The 23,269-nt window shown below is 39.7% G+C and overlaps 1 protein-coding gene across 6 annotated transcripts in view; it reads right to left on the bottom strand.

Annotated features, from left to right (window-relative positions):
• The window catches only part of NCOA2 (nuclear receptor coactivator 2), a 197,530-nt gene that overhangs the window by 29,733 nt on the left and 144,528 nt on the right, over window positions 1–23,269 (bottom strand). For all 6 annotated transcript variants that reach the window (XM_072852358.1, XM_072852357.1, XM_072852360.1 and 3 more), the window contains 7 exons: window positions 21,659–21,836; window positions 20,041–20,226; window positions 19,070–19,171; window positions 18,844–18,984; window positions 15,253–15,400; window positions 11,807–13,076; window positions 2,519–2,729 (listed from right to left, as the gene is read on the bottom strand). In XM_072852358.1, the coding sequence (XP_072708459.1) occupies window positions 2,519–2,729; window positions 11,807–13,076; window positions 15,253–15,400; window positions 18,844–18,984; window positions 19,070–19,171; window positions 20,041–20,226; window positions 21,659–21,836 (2,236 nt within the window). The remainder of the gene's footprint in view (window positions 1–2,518; window positions 2,730–11,806; window positions 13,077–15,252; window positions 15,401–18,843; window positions 18,985–19,069; window positions 19,172–20,040; window positions 20,227–21,658; window positions 21,837–23,269) is intronic.

Below are 23,269 nucleotides of genomic sequence, written 5' to 3'. Positions count from 1 at the left end.
TCTCTGATATAACAGCATCCTTAAAGCGACTTCTGCATTTTTATATTCACCATATTACAAAGAAGTTAAAGAACTTCTTTATTATTTTAGATCAAAGTAGTGATACTTTTGAATTTGAGAACTTAGATGAGGTTTATTGAGCTTGTTAAAAAGTACAGAAACGTCTTATCACAAAGGTCCCTGACTTTTCTTCTTATTTTATAAAACCAGACTGTATGAACTCATTGTATTTATTTATTTTTTTAATATAAGTCCTCTGCCAGGTGAATTTGCTTATATGCATGTATAGGAAATACATTGCATCACATACACCTAATTCCTAATCATGAGATCAAAATTTTGTCTTGACTGTCTGTTCAAACAAAGCTTACTTATGAGACAAAAATGACCTTCCCAAGCTTAGGGGCATCATAAAGTCTAAGGATTGAACCAAAACCGAACTTCAGTGACAGTTTCAGAACAGTTTGCCCCAGAAGTCTGAAAAAATCACATAGATGAGTAAGTTGTTATATGGGTAGCTTTGCCAGCACCCACTGATCCTACAAAAAGGAAAGCTGGAAATGCAGTACAAAATAACACCACAGTTGATGAGACGTGATGGTGCTCAGATCACATATTCTACTCTTGGTCAGGACGGGACTGAAGGAGGCTCCCTGTCCCCCCCACAACAAACTAGCAATTTGGCAAACCTAGCAGCTTTCAAGTCTTGTATTTTTTTTTTTTTCAAACAGATAAAAATATTTTAAGTATTTTCATGTAAAACCTGTAAAATGAAAGCTGGTTATTCCTTCAGAAAAAAAATTTTTAAATCCCAAACCTCTTTTGGAATTGTGTATGATCTGGAATTCATTCTACATTGCTTTTCCGTGAGCATATGAGAAGCCACTGACTAGTTCTGTGCACCTGTTTTCTGTGTGCTCTTCTACTGAAAACAAGGCAGAAGTTCCCTAGGGGAATCAGGCACAGATACAAGACTGAGCTGGGGGAAAAAGTTTCAGGGTTTTAATTTACATGGGAAACAGGATGCTGCTTTTACAGAACTGCTGCTAACCACCAAGACACTCTCATTTACAATCATACTGTTACTGTATTGCCGGTAGCTTTGAAAGCAGATTTAAAGCCAGGTTAACTCTGGAAAGCCAAAAGGCTACAGTGGAAGGAACCAGCAGACCTTGCTTCAGAAAGAATATGCTAAAGATTTCAGATGCATGGAGACTTCCTTCTGACTCATGTGCTGCTGCTCTTAGTACCCCCCTACTTACAAAACCGAGTACATTAAATCCAAACATCTTTCTCTGAGCAACACTGATAACAAATGATAGTTTAAGGATCTGTAGTGGTTTTAATATTTATTTAAACATTTCTAAGTAATAATTTGAGTTCATATGAAAGTGGCACAGTGTTATTTTAATATAATCAGAATGGCTAAAAATATTATCTACACCCTATATTTTATAAAAAAACCACCAGCTTAAGGGGTAAATAGATGCAGCCATACTAGCCAACAGGAGAAAAAAATGAAGCGGTGGCTTTTTATGCTATTTTCTTCAACATTCGTAGCTGATAAGACTCCGGTCTTGCTCGCTTTCCATTATTCTATGGCGGTAGACCAACACCTCGACGCTGATTTGTAAGTTAATTAATAAAGTTAAGGAACAGCGTCAGCTGGAAGTGACTCAATTAAAAGCCACAATTTCAAATTAAACTTGGGCATTCCTCTTAATCATAGGTCTTTCTATTAATCTTGTGGTTTTAGAAGAAGGCTCTGCTTCACACTTAGAAAAGCCTCTCTCGTCCCTTTTACAGAAAGGGCTGCTGACAAGGAGCGCTCTGCATCAGCAGAAGATCACAGAATCATTTAGGTTGGAAAAGACCTTTAAGATCATCGAGTGCAATCATAAACCTAACACACTACATAGTCCACCACTACACCACGTCCCTAAGCACCTCATCCAAATGTCTTTTAAATACCTCCAGGAATGGCGACTCAACCACTTCCCTGGGCAGCCTCTTCCAATGCTTGACAACCCTTTCAGTGAAGTAAAATTTCCTAATATCCAGTCTAAACCTCCCCTGGCACAACTTGAGGCCATTTCCTCTTGTCCTGTCAGCTGCTACCTGGGAGAAGCGACCGACACCCACCTCACTATAACCTCCTTTCAGGTGGCTGCAGAGAGCGATAGGATGCACGCGCGCTCCGTGCCACAGCTCCCGCCACAGCAGCAGCCCCTCTAACAACAGCAGGGGACGTTCCGTTTCTTTTGAGGGTGCCCCTTAAAACTCCTCGGAGGGCACGGATCCCCAGGCTGCTGCGTGACTGAGACACAACCTCCACGTAAGGCGACAGAGACACAACCCCCGCTTTGGGAGCGGGACGACCGCAGATGGCGCTGTGTCACCGCGCAAAGCGGAGGAGGCGGCGGCGCTGCCGGTTCCTCCCGGCCGGCCCCGGGGCACCGCGGCCGCCGCTCCGGGGCTTTGCGGGCTTTGCCTACACGCGGGTGGATGGCGGACTCACTGCTCTGTGAAATCCTCATTGCTGGTTTCTGCGTGGCCACAGCCGCGCCGGGGCTGCTGTCACTGGTGAGCTGCATGAGGTCATTGATGATGGCTTGCTTGTCGACCGAGCCCGCTGGCGCGCCTGGGCGGCTATCTGGGAAAAGCTGCGGTAACTGGCTGTTCTGCAGGTCATCCAGAATCTCCTCCAAGTTGTCCAATTCACTGCCTGGCTGCAATAAAAAAAACACACAAACCCACAGTACACGTCGCTGCTCGCCTGCTGTCGGCGTCCTGCTTGCGTCAAGCCAGGCAGCCCGCCACTGCTACGCCTGCACCGGCTTCGGATGCTTCCTGCAAGAAGCCCGATGTGGAGGAAGCTCACAAAGCTCTTGAAAGGGGACTTCAACAGCTGGGCTCGTCTGCCTTGCATTTGCAGAGCCTGCTGTGGCACTGGCACCCCCTCAAAACCCCAGCATCGGGATGCACAAACAGCCATACCAGCTGTACCTCGGGCAAAGGGGCGATTCTCCCTGTGCGCTCTGTGACGGGTGTAGACAGCAGGGATAACTTGGCAGCGGAAGAGATCCAACAGTAATGAAGATGGGGGTTTATGTAGGTATAACCAATATTCCTTTCAGTACAGTCATATTTCTAGTCTCTTTATGACTTGATTAAAAGCATACGACGGAAAAGTTGCTTCATGGCTAAAACAATTCCCCATACGCATTTTCTTTGTTACATTCAAAACCTTAACACTGAATAACTCTGTATAAGTTAACTGGCAAGAAATACGCATTTCAGTGAAGTACTATAAATTAAAACCTGTCAGCTAGTTACTAGGTTTAGGAATTTATTTTGCTCACAGCTTCCCAAATCAGTGAAAATAACTTCTCTAGAGTAAGAAAAAAAAAAGAGACATCTAGTTACATTCAATTCTGTAGAAACCTACCATGAAATGAAGATGGGGAAAAAAGTTAAGTTCATCCTATACTAACATAAATACTGACCTGCATGTTTTTCTTAAAAATGTTGATTTTCACCAGTATTTTTTTCTGGTCTGTCTATAAACCCTCAGAATTAAGATCTTTTTCTGACTGAAATTTGGAAATTATTACATGTATATTCTCCACTCCCAAACCTTTAAATAGGGTAAAACTCTTTTGGGTAATCATTACCAACAGGCAGTCCAGTCTCAGTTACCACCAAGTTGCACAGGAAACCTTTCATGACAGTATTTATAACAAAAACCTACTCAAAATCAGTGCCTTCATTAGGAAATGTGCAATGACGGAAGAGAGGCAGAGAGTGAGCAGCCAGCCATGAAGGATGGGGAACCGAGAAACACCACCACAAACATGCACACAACTGAAATACAATTCTTCCTGTTCTTTTTTGTCCTACCGTCACATTGTGAACTTGTTACTTACTGAGAGCAAGCTTACACCGCAGATCACAGGAGAACGTAGAAATACCTGAGATGGCTTTAAACTACCTGCCGAGGCTCTCACAGCCTAGCTAGGAATCACTGCACGTTAGTCCGACCTAAACTCCTGCTGCCACAGCTAACCTGCTCCTGGGAAGCCCAGCTATTTTATTCAAAGGTAGCTAAGATGCCTCAAGGTTACATCTCTACATATCCTTTTTGGATGATTGGCTGCAGATAAACACGGTATTACTCTTTACTCCTTCCACATCACCTCCGAGTCTTACAGATCGGAACATATGGTGCAAAAGAGGAAAGAGTTTACTCTGTTAAAAGGCAGCATGTGGGTGACCTGGAGGCTGGTGTTACTGGCAAAATGGTAGGAAATCACAGAATCAGAGGACTGGAAGAAATTTAAAGCCTCAAGGCAAAATCAGTGTATGCCATTCCCTAAAGAAGTTCATATAGCCTCTTGTTAAAGACATCCAGTGACAGAAAATCCACAGCTTCCTGGGGGAATTGGTTTCAGCACTCTGCCATCCTTACTATTTGAGTTTTCTTCCTCAGTGTCAATGCAAAATCTCCCTCACTGAAATTTAGGCCCTTCCTTCCTGTCATATTTTGAATCTGGAGAACAAAATTGTGTTCCCCTTTCTTTTTCTAACCTTTTCTGTATTTGAAAACATGCATTTTGGGGTTTTAAGCTGAAGTTAATAAACAATCTCAGCTTGCTGAACTTTCTTCAGCATATAACCTGTTTTCTAGACCTCTCATTACTCTTGTTGCTCCTGTGGACTGTCTTCAGTTGATCCACACTTTTGCTGAAGTGCCGTGTCCAGAACAGGACTTAAGACGAAGCCTTACAACTGCTGAGTATAGCAGAAAATTTACTCTACACATAGTACACTCTGATGGCATATTCCAGAAAAGCCTGTGATTTTTTTAATTACATGACATTACTGACTCTCACTCATCTTGTGCTCACTATGATCCCTAGACACAGCTCTGAAAAAGTCCTATCTAGCCAGTTGTCCCCTCTTTCTTTTTTTTTTTTAAAGTCTGTGACGTTATTCTTGACTAATTATAATAATTAGCATTTGTTCATCTTGAATGTTCTCTTAAGATTTTCCCTCCATATCTCCTGGTTGCAGCTGAATGTGAATTCTGTCCTCCAGTGTCCAGCAGACATTGAATGTCCAGCAGACATTCAAGTGTCACACGCAGCTTTACCAAGCATACGCTCTATTCTCTCATTGGGTTATTTAGGTTAACTAAAACACTGAGCAGCTCTAGATGCTGTACGAGCTCCTGTAGCACCTCCATTTTGACAGTGAATCCTTAAATAACTACTTTGTGTGTAAGGATTTCCAAACAGCTTCCTACCCATGTGCAGCAGTTTCGTCTTGACCATGCATCTCTAATCTGCCTACGAGAATGCCATGCGTAAGATTGCCAAAGAGCCTTACTCAAAACAAGACACATGGCATACGGTCCTTCCCTTATGCCAAAAAGCCCACTGCCCTCTTGCAGAAGGAAAACAGGTTGGTCCGACATTACCTGCTCTTGACAAATCCCCCTGCTGACTCACTGTCTTCCAGGCACTTTACAAGCAGTTGGGCGGACACAGCACACCAACAGAAAACACAGAGCCAGGAGGAATCAAATGTGATTATAGGAAGCCTAAATCATTGTGCAGACAGGTGATAAGCAGAAAAGTTGCTCCGAGAGACAGTTGTGAGCAATGTTTATAGGAGCTGCCTTTTGAGCACTGGGAGATCTGGTACAAGACGACTGCAAGAGCCAGTAGAGGAAACTTGATGTAGAGTATCATAAATTATAGAAGGATGATTCAGTACTTTTTGGGAGAATTAAGACATATGGCCTTCATTAAACATATTTGAGCCAACAGTGAAGAGAAGTTTTATATGTTGCAGGGGTTTTTTTGTTTGGTTTCGTGCAGGACTTTGTGTCTTTTTTGCTTTTTGTTGTTGTTGTTGTTTTTAACATTCTGGCTACTGCAATTCTTTGTTTCAACATCAGATGTAAAAAAATAACCAAACCCAAAACAAAGCCAGAGAAGAACATATTGATCCAAATGTGTCAGAAAACTGCACTCCCCAAGATGCTTTTAATTCCTCTCAGGAAGTGGCAAAGAAAGGCCAAATACAACAGATGTATTATAACACCACAAATACATAACCTTCCTTTGTTTTTGCTTAACATAATCAATATCAAATATTTTATCTTTATTTTTTGATGAGATGAGGGTTCTCAACTGCTGCAAAAGCTCCAAAATAGATTTAGAATTAACACCAAGCTATGATGTTAGCCTAAGTCCTTCCAGACTCACCCTCAATGGCACCATATGTGCAGAAACTAGCATTAAAATATTTACTTGGTTAGTTTCATGGGATTTTTCTTTAATTTATATTCTATATTTATTTTGTTAATGGTCTAAATTGAACTTTATGTAAATAGAAGGCACACCCTAACCTCTGTGTAAAACAATTATTTGTCATGAATTAAAAAAAAAAAAAAAAGCCTGATAAAGTGCTAAGCATCACAAGAAAGTTCTCGTGCACATATTTTCACTATCTCGAAGCAATACAATTATAACAATCTCCATAGAACTGGGACACTAAGTACCAGAAAATGTAAGACAAATTGTGCTTAGAAATATTTTTGCATTTGAAAAAGTACCTACTTTAGAAAAGTACTTATCACCATCATGTAGAGAAAGGTAGATTAAAGTGTTAATTGCTTACTGAAAGGCAGTTACACCTCAAGGTGAGGTTTGGCGTACAAAAGTTTCTATGTCAAAGTCTAGCTTCCATGGATTGTAAAGGACTGGATAAGATCCTAAACTCCCTGGAGATCTCTTTTGCACCACGGGCAATGCCCATGGCTTGCACTGAGACCCTGTATTCCAAACTTCATCCATGTATACATTTCCTTTATGACGACATATGACAGAGGCATCTGGGCTTTCTTCCTTTCAGCAGGATGTCTTTTGGTGGGGACACAACTTGAAACTATACCTGCCTTATATAAACCCCAAGTTAGCTCATTAGCGACTTCTGTAGCGTGGGCAAAACATTTGACCATAAAAGGTAAACAAAACCAAATCCCTGCTCCAAACTGGCCATAAATTAAAGGATTATAAAAAGAAGGAAAAAAGTAAATCTGAAGTGGAATCAATATAGTCTTTTTCTCCCTGGTAACTGCATTGAACAAACAATTGTCTAGAAATCCCATTATATTATCAGGCTAATCTACTACTAACTTCTGGAAACAGAACTCTAATTGAAAGCCATTCAGCAAATGGAATCCCCATTCTAAGTTTTTGATAGAATTTCAAGATGAAACCAATGTCCTTCATGAGTTTAATGGATTTTGGACATCAAGAAATAGGTTTTTGGAAGATGAAGGGCATGTGTAAAGAAAATACTTTATATTTTAGAAGATACTGGTTTCCACATAAAGCAAGAGGACAGCAGAGTTGACAAAGTGTGTGAGGAACACCAGAACAGTTTCTGAGTTTTAGGACGAAAAGGTACATGCTTAAGATGATTTCTGGAACAGCACTGGTGGAGACTGTGGCATTGCAAAGTCCCTGTCAGACAAACAGGCTGTCTATATTGTCTGCTGGCTAAAAAAGAGGAGAGTACACTTATGGAGAGAAGGCTTTTACTCTGCACTACGCCAAGTTCTTTCTCAGAGAATAAGCCACTTCAATTTTCTACATCTTAGTTTCTTAATCTGTAATATGAATATAATAATCCACACCCAATTTTATGGAAGAGTTTTGCAGTGCAAAACAATACGGCTAAACAAAATGTTTCTTCAGCAAGGCAATACCTGACCACTGTTCAGCACACGACGTTTCTCTGACATCCCCCTACACTTTCACTCGCCTTCCCCTGAGCTGTTAGCCAGTCCTTGTCAGATTTGACCATCTGCTGACCACTACACGGGCTGCTCCCGACCAGCAGCAGCGTGTGCTGGCTGCAGCCAGAAGCACGACACGGGTTTTTTTGAGAGACAGCACAAGCAGTGGGGCACAGGGAAGGAGAGTGCGGGATGAAGTCCCACCATGGCAGCTCCACAGTTGCTGGTGGACCAGCAGGGACATGTAGGCTTACTGCTGAGGGATGCCCTATAAAACAAATCTGTAGCAAATCAGGACTCGTGTTTCCACTGCCTTCCTTTTTCAGTAGTGGGGAATGATAGGAGCACTCATGGTGCTTGATAGCAACAGTCCTACGACTGTTGGTGCTGTAGGAAAAGCTCCGCTGAGCCTCCCCAGCAGGTCTCTCTTTCATCCTCTCCCCCACAGCTGCCTTAACTGGAATAGCAATCAGCCTCATACAGCTTGATAACCATCATCCCACCAAGGAAAGGAAAAAGCTATGGCGGCACTGGAAATATTCTCTGCCATTTGAGAAAGGCTTCCTGTCAGTTGCTGCTCTCTGCAGAAGTGTATGTTTAAACACACTACCTAGAAGACTGCTATTTTTAGTACAGTGGTGCACTTCAAAGCATTTCCTGCTCAGAAAGTCACTCCAAAAGTAAAAGGAGAAAACGTAATGGCTCTGCTGCCTCCCAACACCCCGAAACCCCTTGCAGAGGCCATCCCACTGCCGCTCCGCTGCAGTTTCCAGAGAAACTGCACACTCCAGTGACTAATTACTTAAAAATACAACATTCCTCGGGGAGGAGAAGTTTTAAATAAACCTGCAAAATAGGTAACACAAGCACACGGCTAATTTTTACATACGGGAGGAAGAAGGGGCGGGGGGGAAGGACGCAGGAGGATGGAAGAATTTAGCACAAGAATCTGTGTTCTAGTCTTGTACTAAATAGTTACAGCTTTGATCTAAATTTAGGCAATGAGCACTTCCTGTGGGAGACGGTCTTCCAAAGCTGAAGAGTTTTTGATGCTAAATATTTTCAGTGATTTTATAATTGGGGTAAAGTGGTTATTTGTTTAAAGGCCTGGCCTTCAGCTAGATAAACGCTTACATTATTTTATATTCCCCACCATTTCCTCTCCTACTCCACGTTGAACTTCTCCTGTTTATTCAGCTCCAGGTTTCACTGCATTTTAAGTAGGTTTAAAAACCCTATTTACAACCAATGGGAGCAACAAAAGCCCTTCTGTCATTATCCAGCAGCCTTCCATCACAGCTGCGGGACTGGCTTCCCCTTGCCTAGGTGCTGAGGAAGCCCCAGCACTTCAGCCCTTACCACTTTATCACGACTCCTGCACTGCTTCGTGGTTTTCTGAACAGCCCCAATTCCTGGACCTTCCTATACCTCCGCTTCCCTCTCTCGTGGGAGACAATCTCCGTCTTCAAATTTTAAGAAAAGGCAATACATCCATAGGCCATACTCCAACCCCCTCAAATCCCTCCCCTGACCTCTGAAACACAAAGCCTAAAAATAAAAAATGAACAGACTAGTCACTTACAAAGTTCATAATATTGGGGACCTGATTTTCAAATGCCTGAGGTTGGCAATGCTCGTAGACACCAAAGTCTTCTTTCTTTAAAGTCAGTCTTGCATGTTTACATTTAGGTTGAGAGGCAACTTGGCTATCTTTAGTCATTAAAAAGTAAGGCATCTAGTTTAAACTAGCCATCTAGGCTACCACTAGTCAATGGGAACATTACTAGAGAGCAGCTTACCTTCCCTATTTTAGACACACATTAGGATAAGATAAGAAAAATCTTGGAGTATTTTTCTATTTTTCCATCAACGATAAAAGGAGCTCGTAGGACTGCCTTGGACTGGACAGCTAACTTCTGGAGGGGACAAAAGCTGCTCTTTGTGAATGGGTTCACAAGCTAAGCTGTTTCTTGTCTACTCCACAGAGATCATGAAAAAGGAAATTTTAATTCTTTTCGAAATTTAATTCTTGGGGAGTAACCCATCTGAAGGCCATGATTTTGATCTACTTAGACATAATTTTTTTGGTGATTACCAAACTCTACATTCCTGTCCAGTATCAAATACTGAGGACTGAAGGATCTCTGCCTTCAATCCAGTATTGACTTCAATGTGTAGGATCTGAATTAGGAATTGTAATCTATTAGATATTTTTACAATAGTTTATTCTTGCCAGTTTAGCTGTGAATTGCTTGATATCTGTGTTTTTCTAGCTTAATAAAGCATAAGTTCTTACGGAGAATCTAAGCCCTCCTTCTACAGGCACTGCAAAATAGTAGCTGTATTCAGAACTAAACTAACATCCAGCCTTGAGGATTAATCCCTGTAGAAATTAGTGTAATTTGGCTCAGTTTCCCCCTAAAGCATGGGAAGGATTGAAAAACCACAATTGCTTCTACATAATGGCAATAGCTGTCAAATTCTGTTGAAACACAAGAAGTGAAGTAACCTTAGGAGACACTTGGATAACTGAGATTTTAACAATGCTGTGTCCACAATGTAGTGGCATGTTTGGCCTCTACGTTTTGTGGTTATAACACTGTTGAAAGAACTGTCTACTGGTTAGAGACTGCCAAAAGGACAAAGTAGAAAAAAAAAAATCCAATGCTGTGACTTAGGGCTAAGAAAATGTTGTCTATCCCTCCTCAGCCTCAAAATACAATATAGAAAGTACAAAAAATTATACACACAATAATAAAAAATACAATAGATTCACAAAAATAAAACAAGCTCAAACCTAGTCTGCACATTAAAAATACACAATATTTTAAAAGTGAAGGACATGGCTGTGAATGAGAGTCATGAACATTTGCACAGTGTATGATCTGATCATGATTTACAAACTAAGGCTTCATGCACAGGGCACTGCCTAGGGATTAATGACCAGCTGGGAGAGTTGATAGTGTAGGACAAAGCTAAGGATCATTAACTCCAGCTAGTTATAAACTCCCCAGAAAATGCGTTATACTAAAATTGATATTGTAATTACCCGTTTTATAAATAAAACAAACAGTAATATTGAAGTAGCAAATTGCTTTTGCTGCATCCCTTTTTCTTGCAAAGCTCTGAAAACTGGAGCATTCTGGGTGATGGGAACCTGGTGCTTTTTGAAAGTGAATTCTGCATGAAGGCCTGTGAAATAACACTTTTTAGCATAGGTCCTAACAACATATAGTTTATTAATATGTTGGGCAGCAGAGCAACAAGCAATCGTGCATAGAACGCAAAGAAATTCTGAATGGAAAATTCAATGCAGATAACCTTGCACAGGAAGACATGATCTCTGCGCTGAACTATTAATAATCCATGGGAACTTGGGGTTGAATATAAAAACTTCTTGAGTAAAAAAAAAAACAAAAAAAACCAAAACCAAAAAAACCAAACCAACGACAACCCTCCCTTAATTGGCACAGAAACGAGGGAAGTCTATTTGCCTTGATTTTAACTTGCGGATCAAGTATAGCACAAAGACCAGTAATGCAAAGTTGGTATCAGCCATTTCAAATAACTCCTGTCCTTGAGCATGAACCTGCTTTACATGGGAGAAGTGTAGTTGCTATGCTGGGCTAGGTCAAGAGCCCATCTAGCCCACAGCAGTTCAACAACAGCCTATGGGAAAAGCTGTCAATAAGCTATCATTAACCAACAGTTAGCAGTATTTTCTTTTCGTCTGACTACCATGTGGGAAAGTTCCCCAGCGTTCAGTCCCTGCGCTATCCATCTCCTCCCAGGCAGAGTCTGTTCTTTGAGACAGAGTGATGATCACAACTTAGTAACACCAACTGGAAAACTGAGTGAAGACTGGATTTCAAAAGACACGTAACAGCCTCTTGAAGTGACACGAAATTACTCTTAGGGGACGTCTGGAAAAAATTAAGATGGCAGGAATGCAGGCCTAGAACATCTCTTTCACATGTAATGCAAAGATTTGCTTACCTGTTCGTTAGGCTCAAAGCTTATCTCTTCTTTTTCCGTCCTCATAGCTATTAACTTTGTGCTACCGGAAGGGTCTGTCTTACTGTCCAACCGCTCCAGTTTTGGGGGTATGTCTGGTAAACCAATATCTTTAGTATCATCTTTATCTAGCAAGTAGCGAAGTAGTGCATTATTATTCTTCTTAGGACTCGCTGGCTCCTGTTTAACAGTCACCTCTGAACCAGGAGCTGTGCTACTGGACTCCTGGTTCAGTTCTTTGCCTGTGGCCTCTGCTGTGAGCTTGGCCAAATCTACAGGAGAACTACTGTCCTGCAATAGTCTGTGCAAAATTTTATGCTTCTCCTTGAGCGAGGTTCCGTGTGCCGAACCAGACCCAGGCAACCCTCCCGTGGAGTCCTTGCTAACGTCTCCCATGGTACTGGACAAAGGTGAAGGCTCCATCTGATCCGATTTGGTGGTCAGCAATTGTAAGAGCTTTGTCTGGCTTTTTCCGTCATGCAGTTTATTCTGTCCATCAGGTCTCTCACCACTGACAACCGGTGGCATGTTGCTATCACTGTTATCTTTCTGTTCTCCTGAATGGCAGCTGCTCTCTGCTTGTCCAGTTGTACCTTCCGATTGCTCCCCGTATAGTCCAAAGCAGTCTTTAGAGTCCAGGCTTCCCATCTTGCTTAGCTGGGGAGGATTCATATTCACAGGGGAATTTTGTAAATTTCCCATTTTTAGGTCAGGTGAAGCCAACGACGATCCTAGAGAAACGCCGTGGCCCTCGCTGAGGGCCTGAAGTGCGTTCAGGGAACTGTTGGTGTAGTTATGGCTATTTCCTGTGCTGCTGCAGACTCCCACGGGTGAATGCAAGCTTCCTGCAGGGGAGAACTGACTGGGTGGGATGCGAGGACTTCCTGCCACTCCAGGGCTCACACGATGCCTTGGGGAAAGCATAGAGTTTGGCTGCCCTGGGTTCATGCCGGGGCTGCTTTGTGAGGGGCTATTCATTTTTAGTGCATAGTTACTACCCTGAGGAGTGGATGCTTGTATGCTTGACACATGGTTCATTCCCCCTGAACCACCAAACCTGCCTGCTGGCATGCCCATTTGTTCCTTTGGGCCATTTATGGCAAAATTTATATTGCTACTGATGGTCATATCCTGACCTGGGTTCCCACTGCACATGGCCTGATGGGCAGGGCTGCTGGAGCTAATTGGGTTCAATATCTTCCCCATTCCTTGTCCAGTCAAATCCTGATTCATTCCACAGACGTTCTGCTCTCTATGTGGCAAGGGGAAGAAAAACAACCCATTAGCTAAAATGACAGTGGCCAACTTGCAATTACATTACAGAAAAAGAAGCAAAACCCCAAACCTTGCTTTAAAATAACACAACAAACCTACAATTAAAAACAAATTGACAATTTGACAGAAGTGATATGCAACTCCCAACATGGCTGCACATTAACAGTATGGTTTTTCAGTACCTCATTAACAAATCACTGGAAGAGAGGAAAAACAAAATTATACTTCATTTAAATGTCATTAGAAATGCAGATAGGTTACAATTTCAGACTCTATCCCTTTAATGTATATCTTTTCCCTACAATTCCGCAATAGCTAACTTCTAGAACTGAGAGAAATCTCATCTGAAACATTATGACCCAAACAAATACATGTTTTACAAGACAGCTGTGGACAGCTGTTTGCTGGAGTTTTGAATTTCTGAGTTAGCCCCCCCACAAGCCTGGAGTGGGCTATTTGCCCACCAAGTTCACAGTGAAAGGAAAGTCGAAAAAGTTGCATTTCTACGCTGCCAGAATATTTCGATACTGCTCCAAAAAAGCTTGTGAGCCAAGAGAACTACTGGATACTACTTCAGAATGGGAACAGACTGTTAGCAATCCAGTCCTGCATGGGTGTTTAGGAAAAGAGGAGAAGAAAGAGAAAAGCCACACACATAGGAGCTGAAACTCATATTTTAGAGTTGTAGGCTATAAGACAGAGGAAACAGAAGAGACACAAAGAAAAAGCTCTTGTGAGAGCACCTGGAGATCACTTCTCTTTTCCTCAGTAGATTTTAATTAGTTTATGGGGGATGCAATATACTTTTTACTTCTGTGCTAAAACTTAAATCAGAAAAATCAGACATATTCCCAAATGCTAAAAGCTATAAAAGAGACAGAGTCAAGTAGATTAGGAAGAAAAAAATTAGGTTCTGAGAAAAATCAAATCAACTCTGGACTTTCAAAAGCAAATACTAATGGAACATTCCTAGTATGTATTTTTGATGAGATGAAAACCATCCCTACTTGCACAGGATAAGTGCAGATAAACCTTCGCATTTTGCTAAAGCATAAGAAGTGAAAGAACTGAAGCACACAGAGTAGTGAAGCTTGTTACTCTGTATTTGTTACCTAGGTATAAAGGCAAAGGTGAATGACATTAACTATAAAAAGAGAGGTGGATTTTTAAAACCTTATTACACATACAATAGTACCAGTGTTCTGCTAAAAAAAGGCAAGAATATTTGCAAGTACCATTTTTAACTTAACAGTGCTTTTGTAGATTTAAAATTTAGCACTTCATGAAATACCAAGTATATTCAGCAATCCAAACAAAACAAATTTCAGACAGCTTTTGGTCAGGTCAGTTTCCAAATCTACAATCTCTGTAAAATGGTTTCAGTTTTAATTACATTTAGAGCTGTTTTCTTCCTCTCAAAAAAGTGATACTGTGGATACAGGGAAACAGCATTGTAATTATAATCAGCAAATAAAACCTGAAACAAAATCTGACACAAGTATACCAGGACATGCAATGACTTAATTCAAATTTTACATTGAAGTTCTGAGATCAGTGATTACTTATCCTTGACTTCAACATATTATTACCTGTGCCTTTTTTCTTAAAAACTAATAGTGGTGGCATTTCTCAGGATTGGACATATGAAAACCACTACTCCAAGCACCACAAAAGACACAGCTTGAAGAGAGACAAGGAGTTAAAATATGCAGTTTGTCTAAAATGCAGTTCTAATAATCATAACCTATTCTTTAAAGACAACCGAGGCCCAACATATGACTGACTGTGAACTACAGGAATTTAATCCTTCAAAGTTTTCTAGATTTAATTGCATTTGGAAAGTTTTTTGTGTCTACTATGCAAAATACAGGAAATTAAAATACTGAAATTAAGAACATGAGATTAAAGGAAATTTTGTATGTTTAATGGAAGATCTTGATGTGAAAATCCAGCATGCCATTTGTAAGTCCTGAAATAATCTTACAGTCTTTTCCTGCTGAAAGCATTGAAGTCAAAAACTTATTTTGTTTTCATGCTATCAGTTCTAGGTCAAGTGAATGTCTATCAGCCTTAAACAACATATTTGCTTTGGCAACTTCTTACTTTCCCTGTCTCTCTGCAGCATGTGGATGTAATAAACTGGTGAGGATTACCTGTGAAGCATATGCAAGGAGATTACAAGCTGAGGTTCACTAGTTGTCTGAGAACGGATGAGCTTGCTCTTCGTTTGGGCAGAAACGATAGTGCCATCAGACAAGGAAAACCGATAAACAGGACTAAACGCTAGTCCCTGCCTCAGCACTGCAAGCAAGCAAAATAACATAATTAAATTAATGAGAAACTATAGTGCAGGTAGCTTAGTTGCTCAACATCTGATGTTCTAAATCCGTCAGCACTGATATCACAAACACTGCGTTAATTTCTAAAAAAAAAAAAACCAAACCCAAAAACCCCCCCAAAAAAAACAAAACAGAAGAAAAATTTTGAAAGTAATAGATGGGATGCATATAAAAATATAAAATAAAGGATCCCACATACTGTAGGGTGATTAAAAGAAAACCTATAAGGAGCGACAGCAATAACAGGACAGATACTATGAAATACAGAATATTTCAGGAGTGGACCAAGAAGTCCTCGATGACCATTTCACTTTTCATCAAATATGTGTCCTTTTGTTCCTCGTACATTTTTTCATCTGTATCATCTACACCACGATGATTAATATAAATGCCTTTAGTTTCTAGATCATCTGCTTCCATGAGCCTGTATCTTTTCCTCCTTATTGCCTGCTTAAATTATCTTGTAACAGTTACTACTTCTTTAATTTAAGTACATAAATCTCTTACATGGGAACAATTAGAAACAAGAAGAACTGGAACAATAAATTATTACTTTTTAAAGAACAAGTACTAAAATATACAGCTCAAAGAAATTACAAATACAATTACCCAAACCAAAATTGGGGCTGTACTATCCTTCCCCAGTGTTAGATATGACTGCATTTCAGGTTTGGGGTTTACTTCAATGCACATATTCTGCAGCCCTTAAGTCTTCAGTGTAAATCTGAACTTCAACAAATTCAGTTCTCTAACTTCTGTAGATCCCTGTGACATTTCTTTAATTAAAAATGAAAATCATGTTATGGAAAAGCAAATCACCAAACATTTATTCTACTGTTCACTCTTTGCCATCAATGAAACAAGTCTGATAATTTTCAATTCCTAGTCCAAAAGCTATTACATTAGGATTGCAGATATGGCAGGAGGAAAATACTTAACTTCAGAATTTTAATATAATTGTTTAGGGAAAAAATAGGAATGAAGCACTACAAATACTTTTAATTTCCTGTTTTTATACATACACATTTTCTGTGGTTCTGGTTTTTTTTGGTTTTTTTTTTTTGTTTTGTTTTCTTTTTTTTTTTTTTTTTTTTTAAATTAATAGTATCATCTGATCTTCATTTCATTGCTTGTCTTTAAATATTTCCTGTTGTAATGAAATGACATGGTTTTCCAAGTGTGGCTTTGGTAAATAGTCTCCTCTACAGAGCTACTAGATTTTCAGCCTTGCAGGACTGGTTATGATTGCTTTCTTTCCCTGTCCCCCGCACCATTATATATTGTTCTGCAAGGTTTTAAAGTATTATTTAGGCAGTGAGAAAACAGGAAGCACAGTTTAAACAACCAGAAGGGGTTTTTCAGAGTAAAAATGTAAAGAAAAACAAAAAACCTACAACTGTGAAACAATACAAAGCAAAATTTCACTGTTAGGTATGTCATTGTTTCAGTTTAACCTTTGGGCACCAGAAGGTCCAAAGCTCTTAACTTTAGCATATACCACATCAGGAAATTCCAGTACTCAATGCCAACAGGATACAAGTGAAATCTCTACTTAAATCATTTTCCAAACTAATTCTTTAAGCAAACAAGAATGTTTCCGTATTCCTCTTGAGGAAATGCTCTTTTTCTGACTGTGGCCAATAAAAACTTACCATATATTTTATACTTTATACTGAGAGTTAATTTGAAAGCTTTGCGTTTTTTATTGTTTATCAAGCTAATGCTGAATTTTTTTTCGCATTGTAACACTGAATTACATGTAGGAGACCGTTACTTTCTTTGTTTCTATTCTCAAACCATAATGACTTAAAAAATGCAGGGCGTTCTTCAGTCAAGTGCAAAGATGCTAATGCCCAAGATATGCCTTGTTTTTCTTCTCCATGCTGCAGGGCAGGGGAAGGAAACATTACAGCCTCTCTAGTGCTGGATCCTTTGCAGCAAAGCAATTCCAGAGGTTTTTCCCTCCTCCTCCTCTTATCACTCACTCTCTTCACTTCCACAAGAGCAGCCCCCTCATTTAGACTAATTCTACAGTTTATATGATGATTCTAAGCCTCTCCTGCAGAATGATACAGTGTAAACTCCAAAACACATATATTGTTATCACTTCACAGATAGCTTAGAGAGGACCCACTCAAGCCTCAGCACTGGATGTAGGAGCTGCTAATTTGGTCAGGAATCATTTGAAGAGGAGTGAAGTAACAAGTGGCTGGATGCCATTACAGAAACTCCTAAATCACCTTTGGCACAGACAGGTCCTTACCTGAAACTGCTCTCTAAACCCCTGCTATAACTTTAATTGCATATTACCTTCTTCAGCTCTGTCTGAAATCACAGCATAAGGCTGTGAACTTTTAGCACTCCTACTGTATATACCCCAAAAGCTGTTAACTAAAATATCACAGTATTTCTGTGACCCCACATTCCCAACATGAAACTTGAAGATTTCATGAAAGCAGAACATATTAAAGGATATTTAACTAATGCTGCATGACTAAAGTTTTTCTTTTTTTTTTTTGTGTGTGTATATTTGGTGGAATAATTTGAGATTCCAGTTACATTTTAGTTTCCAAGACAGCATGCCAGTTATTTAATGACCATGGCAACTATTTATTACAGGCCAGCTGTAAACCCTGTTCTACAAACATGAACCCAAAGAATGATGCTCCTGCACTGGAAATGTTCCAGTTATTCCCCATTGGTTTTGAAAGGACTTTCCTGTGGACTACAAAGGGTTATTTGTTTTTAGTAATTTAAATCTGTGTTACTAGAATTAGCAGTATCAGGGCTTTATGAAAAGAAAATATCCCCACCCAGTTACTACCACAGAAACCTCATGGGGAACCTTTCACAATGCAGTACTCTCCTACATCTTACCTACCATGATCTTGACTGAGTAGATGTGCTTGTAGTGTATCCTGTAACACTTATCAGCTAGATACAGTACAACAATGCAGGTTTCCAGATAGCACGAGTGCTGCATCTTTGATAGTTCACACTGAGTGTTTCTCACAGGAAATGTGACAGTAAAAGTCCATTTTTGTAGAGAAAAGGAATACAGGTCAATGAACTGCAATGTGTGAGCTGAGGTTCTGAAGAATAATGGTTAGTGAATGTTTTGGTGGGCAACACGCAAGGGTCTTCCTTTCTAAAATAACTGACAATTTGAAGATTTAAAGCACCCTCCAATATGGCACGGTTATAACAAGCAGGCTAAAACAAACAGGGAGAAAGGTGCAAAACCTCTCTACAGCAAGCCATCAGTGTGTTAAGCAAATCAGCTTGAAAAAGGGACTGTCAGTAGCCCTTGATTGTTCCATGTAAACATAACAAAGAGAACACAACCAAGAGATACAAATGACAAACAGTTTAAATATAGAAAGTGCTAAAACTATGAAACCTAACCTTCCTGGTGATGCCTCTTGGCAAAAGATACTTCTCCCTCGTGCTGCGAATGGAACCTCTGAATGCATCTTCTTACCAAATCCTCCCAGCCAGGTTTCATAGCTGCTCGCATGGTACTTGTGTCCAGTGAAGTTATTTTGCCTGATATTAGATAAAAGATTTGTTACAGCAATTTCCCCTTTGGGGGGGGAGGGGGGAGAAATTAAAAACTCCTATTTTGCAATACCTTGTAGATCCTGGCGAGTAGTAAAGCTCTCTGATGAAGGAAGAAGTGGTCTTTCCTTCATTGGAGCTCTTCTTGCAACACAAATCAAGCAAGACTGCAAATCTTAAAGAAAAATGTTACTTCAGTAATTTGTATAGAAGAGGAAGATTTTGTTTCCACAAAGAATTCAGAAGTATTTTGAAAAAGTTCTTAAAATCTTTATGGACCAAAAGAATAGATTTTGTACCAATAAAAGGATAGATAGAACTCAGTGGTTTTACATCTTCATTATTTCCTACAACATTAAACAACACAGGAGAGGTGGGTTTGCTTTCTTTTTTAGAAGAGAAATTATCAAGGACTCCACCACAGCCCATAATTATCGGCACGTGTTTATGCATATACCTGTAGCAGCTCAACCACTCATGGCATAAGTAATAAAAAAGGATATACTGTGCACATTGAGAGCACATTTCTTCAACACTCACCATTTCATACCTTCTAAGCAACATTTCTTAAACATGCCCCAAATGCTTGCTGTCCCTGAGAAAGCAGCTTCATAATAAGCCATTTTTACTTATCTGAATACTTAAAATACAATCTGAGGAAATTTACCTGCTGAAGTAGTAAATGGTAAAGGAAATGGTGAACCACAATTGTCTTCAAATTGTAAGAACTCAAAAAATTGCAACTTTCCTCCTAGTCAGCTATTCTTCTTACAATTGCAGTGATATAAAACTAGGATATATCTTGAATGTAAACAGAGTTACTCTCAATTTCAGTTATATTGGTTTAACAAATAGGTGCATGCAAGCGTATAGACTCATAATCCAAGGTGCAAGTACACTTCTACAGTTAAATGAAAAAGAAAAAAACTTAAATTTTTTCCATTTTTCAGGATTCAGAAGCCACTTTATCAACTGCACCGAAACTGCTGTCCCACAACAGCACGGAAAGAGAAAATACTAACACAAATTGAAAGCAGTAATTACCTTCACCGTCCTCCTTGAAGGAATTTGGTTGAGAAACAGCAAAGCACTGCATAGTTTCATATTTCTGATGTGCTTCCTGGTTATCATGGCCTTCTTCAGAATCAGCAAGAGGTTTTACCAGCATCCGACAATTAAAGGTATGGCTATTACGCCTAGGAGTGTCACCAGACCAAGATCCCCCGTTCACTGAGCAAAGCAAAGATCATATAGTAAGATAAATCTGGTAGCAGTCATTTCTGCTGCTTATCCACAGGAAATTAATCAAGGTGCTTTGCAAACTGGTCGGGAAACAAGCTTGTTTTACAACCACAATCTATTTTTAATATTAGAGCCCAAATCAGCACATAACAAGGTAATTTGTAAAATTCTCATATTTTAAGAGCACTGCTAATTTGTTCAGCTATCATGTTTTTTTCAAGTGACTCATAACAACATAGTAGAAAAGCAGGATAAAAGTCTAAATATTGGTGCATGTGAAAGTTACACAGCACAGTGAAAAGCCTACTGGGTAGATCGAGTTAATTTATATGCCTGGAAGAAATAAGGCAGTATGTAGGATCTGTCCATTGAATTTAGAAGTGATTAATACAAAAGAGACGACAGCATTGTACAGAAGTCTGTGTCCAGATTAGAAATAGGAAGAAAAGAAACCAATAGGTATTTATAAACACAGGAAGCAATACAATTGGGAATATATTGAAACACATAGTCTCAGCTACAATGGGAAAGACCGAAGGGATGAGAATGACCTGGATGCAGTGATGGATAAAACTAAAGCCTAACACAGTGCTTAAGACAAGTAAAAAAGGAAACAAAATCCTGAGATGCACAAATATAGGTACTGGACATCAGTCAGAGCGAATTAATGTAACACCACATAAGAAAATAGCAGGGTCATATTTAAAATACTCTTCACTTGCCCTCTTCAGTCATAAAATGCAATAAAGGCAGTAATTTATGGGGTTTAGCCTTTAAAAATGTTACATTTTCGATTCTTCAGGGGTTTATAAATAAAGTCATAAAATGCTAAAGTGAATTGCATAATAGTTTTTAAACTGCTGTGAGTAAATGAGGTGCCTAGTATTGACTTTCTCATTCTTTTCACCTCCTCCAAAAACCAATGACATTAAAACCAATATTAATATAAATGCAAAAAATGGCTGCAACTAACAAAAACTGGTTTTGAAAGATAAGGGTAAATATTGGTGAGACTAAAAACATTGAAATAAAAATTCTAGCATGAGGAATTTTCTGATTTTTCTTTTATGTTCTCCCTTTCTTGGGCCATTCTTAGAATAACCAGCCTAGACAGGGAACTGACAGAAAGTTCATATAGCTAATGCTGTCTTTTAGTGATTCACTCTGGAGATCCATTAAAAGTATCAGTTAACATGAGTTACTAAGAGTAATTTTAACAAAGGAGAATCTGAAAAGAGTGGAGGATGCTTTTGAGAATAATATTAATCATTCATACAGCCTATATATACATTAAAAATAAACAGAGTGTACATGATGAAACTGTAAGTAGTGGAAGGACATTAACTTAAGTTATTGAAACACTGATTTATTAAACCAAAGTTAAATAAGTAATGGTATGATATGAGGAAAAGGTATATACCTAAAGATTTTGGCAGCAGGATTTTGACAAATTCGTTGTGGTCCCCTACATGCAGGATGCTATATATGCTTGTGTTCATCAGCTCTTCTTGGTTGTACCTTAGGTACTGTGTCACATTCTCAGAAACAAACACAACATTACCTTCTGGGTTCACTACGAAGAAGAACCCATCTAGGGCCTAAAGGGAAAAAAAAAACCACAGAGAGAGAAAGAGGGAGAAACACAATACCAAACAATCAGATTAACAACAAGATACCCAGAAAATAAGTATTTCCTTCAGAAGACATAGCTGAATCTTTCTGCATCCATCCCAGTTCTTATATTTTTGTCTGTAATAGCAAAGGACACATTTCAGATTGAGCATCTAATCTTATTTGCATCAAACCAGTGTAAAAGCACAGAAGGATGCACCCCTTGCAAAATAATGAAACCCACACATGAAAACAAACCACCACCCCACCCCAAACAAACAAACAAACATAATGGAAGAGGTTGCTACCTATCTGCCTGCCTATGAAGTTGGAAACGCGGACCAAAAGCTGGTTCTGCTAAATCTAGAGCCTGTTCACTCCTCTATGCAGCACAGGGAGACTGACCCCAGGAAAACATCATAAGATGTGCTGACATAAGGCAAGGAAAACACTGGCAGAAAGAAAGAGAAAGGCTCTGTCCACACCCCCAGCAATGCATCTTCATAGAAGTGAGGCCCCATGCAGCCAGGAACGTGAGGAGTTAAAAGCAGAGAAGGGCAAAGGGAGCTGAGAGCAGGCAGTGAGCTTGGAGGGTGGTGCAGCTTTAGTCCTTGCTCCCAGGACTGCTTTCATTTTTTTTTTATTTGACACCAGTTTAATTCAGTCCACACATGATCCAGGGAACAAGAACTAGACTTTCACCTTTTCAACTCAGCCCCATGGTATTCCAAAGGACTTAAGTTTCTGCAAGGAGGTGTCCAAATTAGTAATTTCTGCTGATTGGTTTCCCCCCTTATCTCTTGTGACGGTGACAACCTAACTGAAACATTCTTTCCAAGATATCTGCTGTATGTTATCTGAAGCCTAAGCCAAACACTACACCACTTCTACCTGATGAGGATAAAGTAAAAATTTGAATATCACTAAGAACTTCTCATGCAAACGTTATTTTCTGTAAGATGCAAGCATGACTGCGGATGGTAGAAATATTTCAGAATACATCCCTCTAACTTTATGCCATATGAGCAGATAAAGGGGGATACATTTAAACTTAAAGCACCAAAGCTTTTGTTCTAAGCATTCAGTTAACAATTAACCCATACAGACTTCTGCAGCTTTGCCCGATTTATTCACCTCTAAGGATTGGTGGGAAATCACTAGAACAGTTGTTAGCTATTGCATCTCCAGGGACAGAAACAAGTCAGAGAAACAGGCAACCCATGATTCATTATGGGTTAATTAAAAGCAAGTGGACCCATACTAAACCTGAACTCAGCTCACTGCAAAACAGTCTAACAAGGTGGAGCTGCCATAGCAAGCGTATACAGGCATGTGGCATTTTTGATATGACCAAACTTGTATGCTGTACAACTTGTGTGTTGGTCTTAGCAGGCAGTTCTCAAGTGCACGGCTACAGATA

Source organism: Ciconia boyciana, chromosome 2, assembly GCF_034638445.1.
Source record: "Ciconia boyciana chromosome 2, ASM3463844v1, whole genome shotgun sequence".
Lineage (NCBI taxonomy): Eukaryota > Metazoa > Chordata > Aves > Ciconiiformes > Ciconiidae > Ciconia > Ciconia boyciana.
The sequence above is the reverse complement of the archived record's forward strand: the minus strand, read 5'-3'. Positions and strand labels throughout refer to the sequence as shown.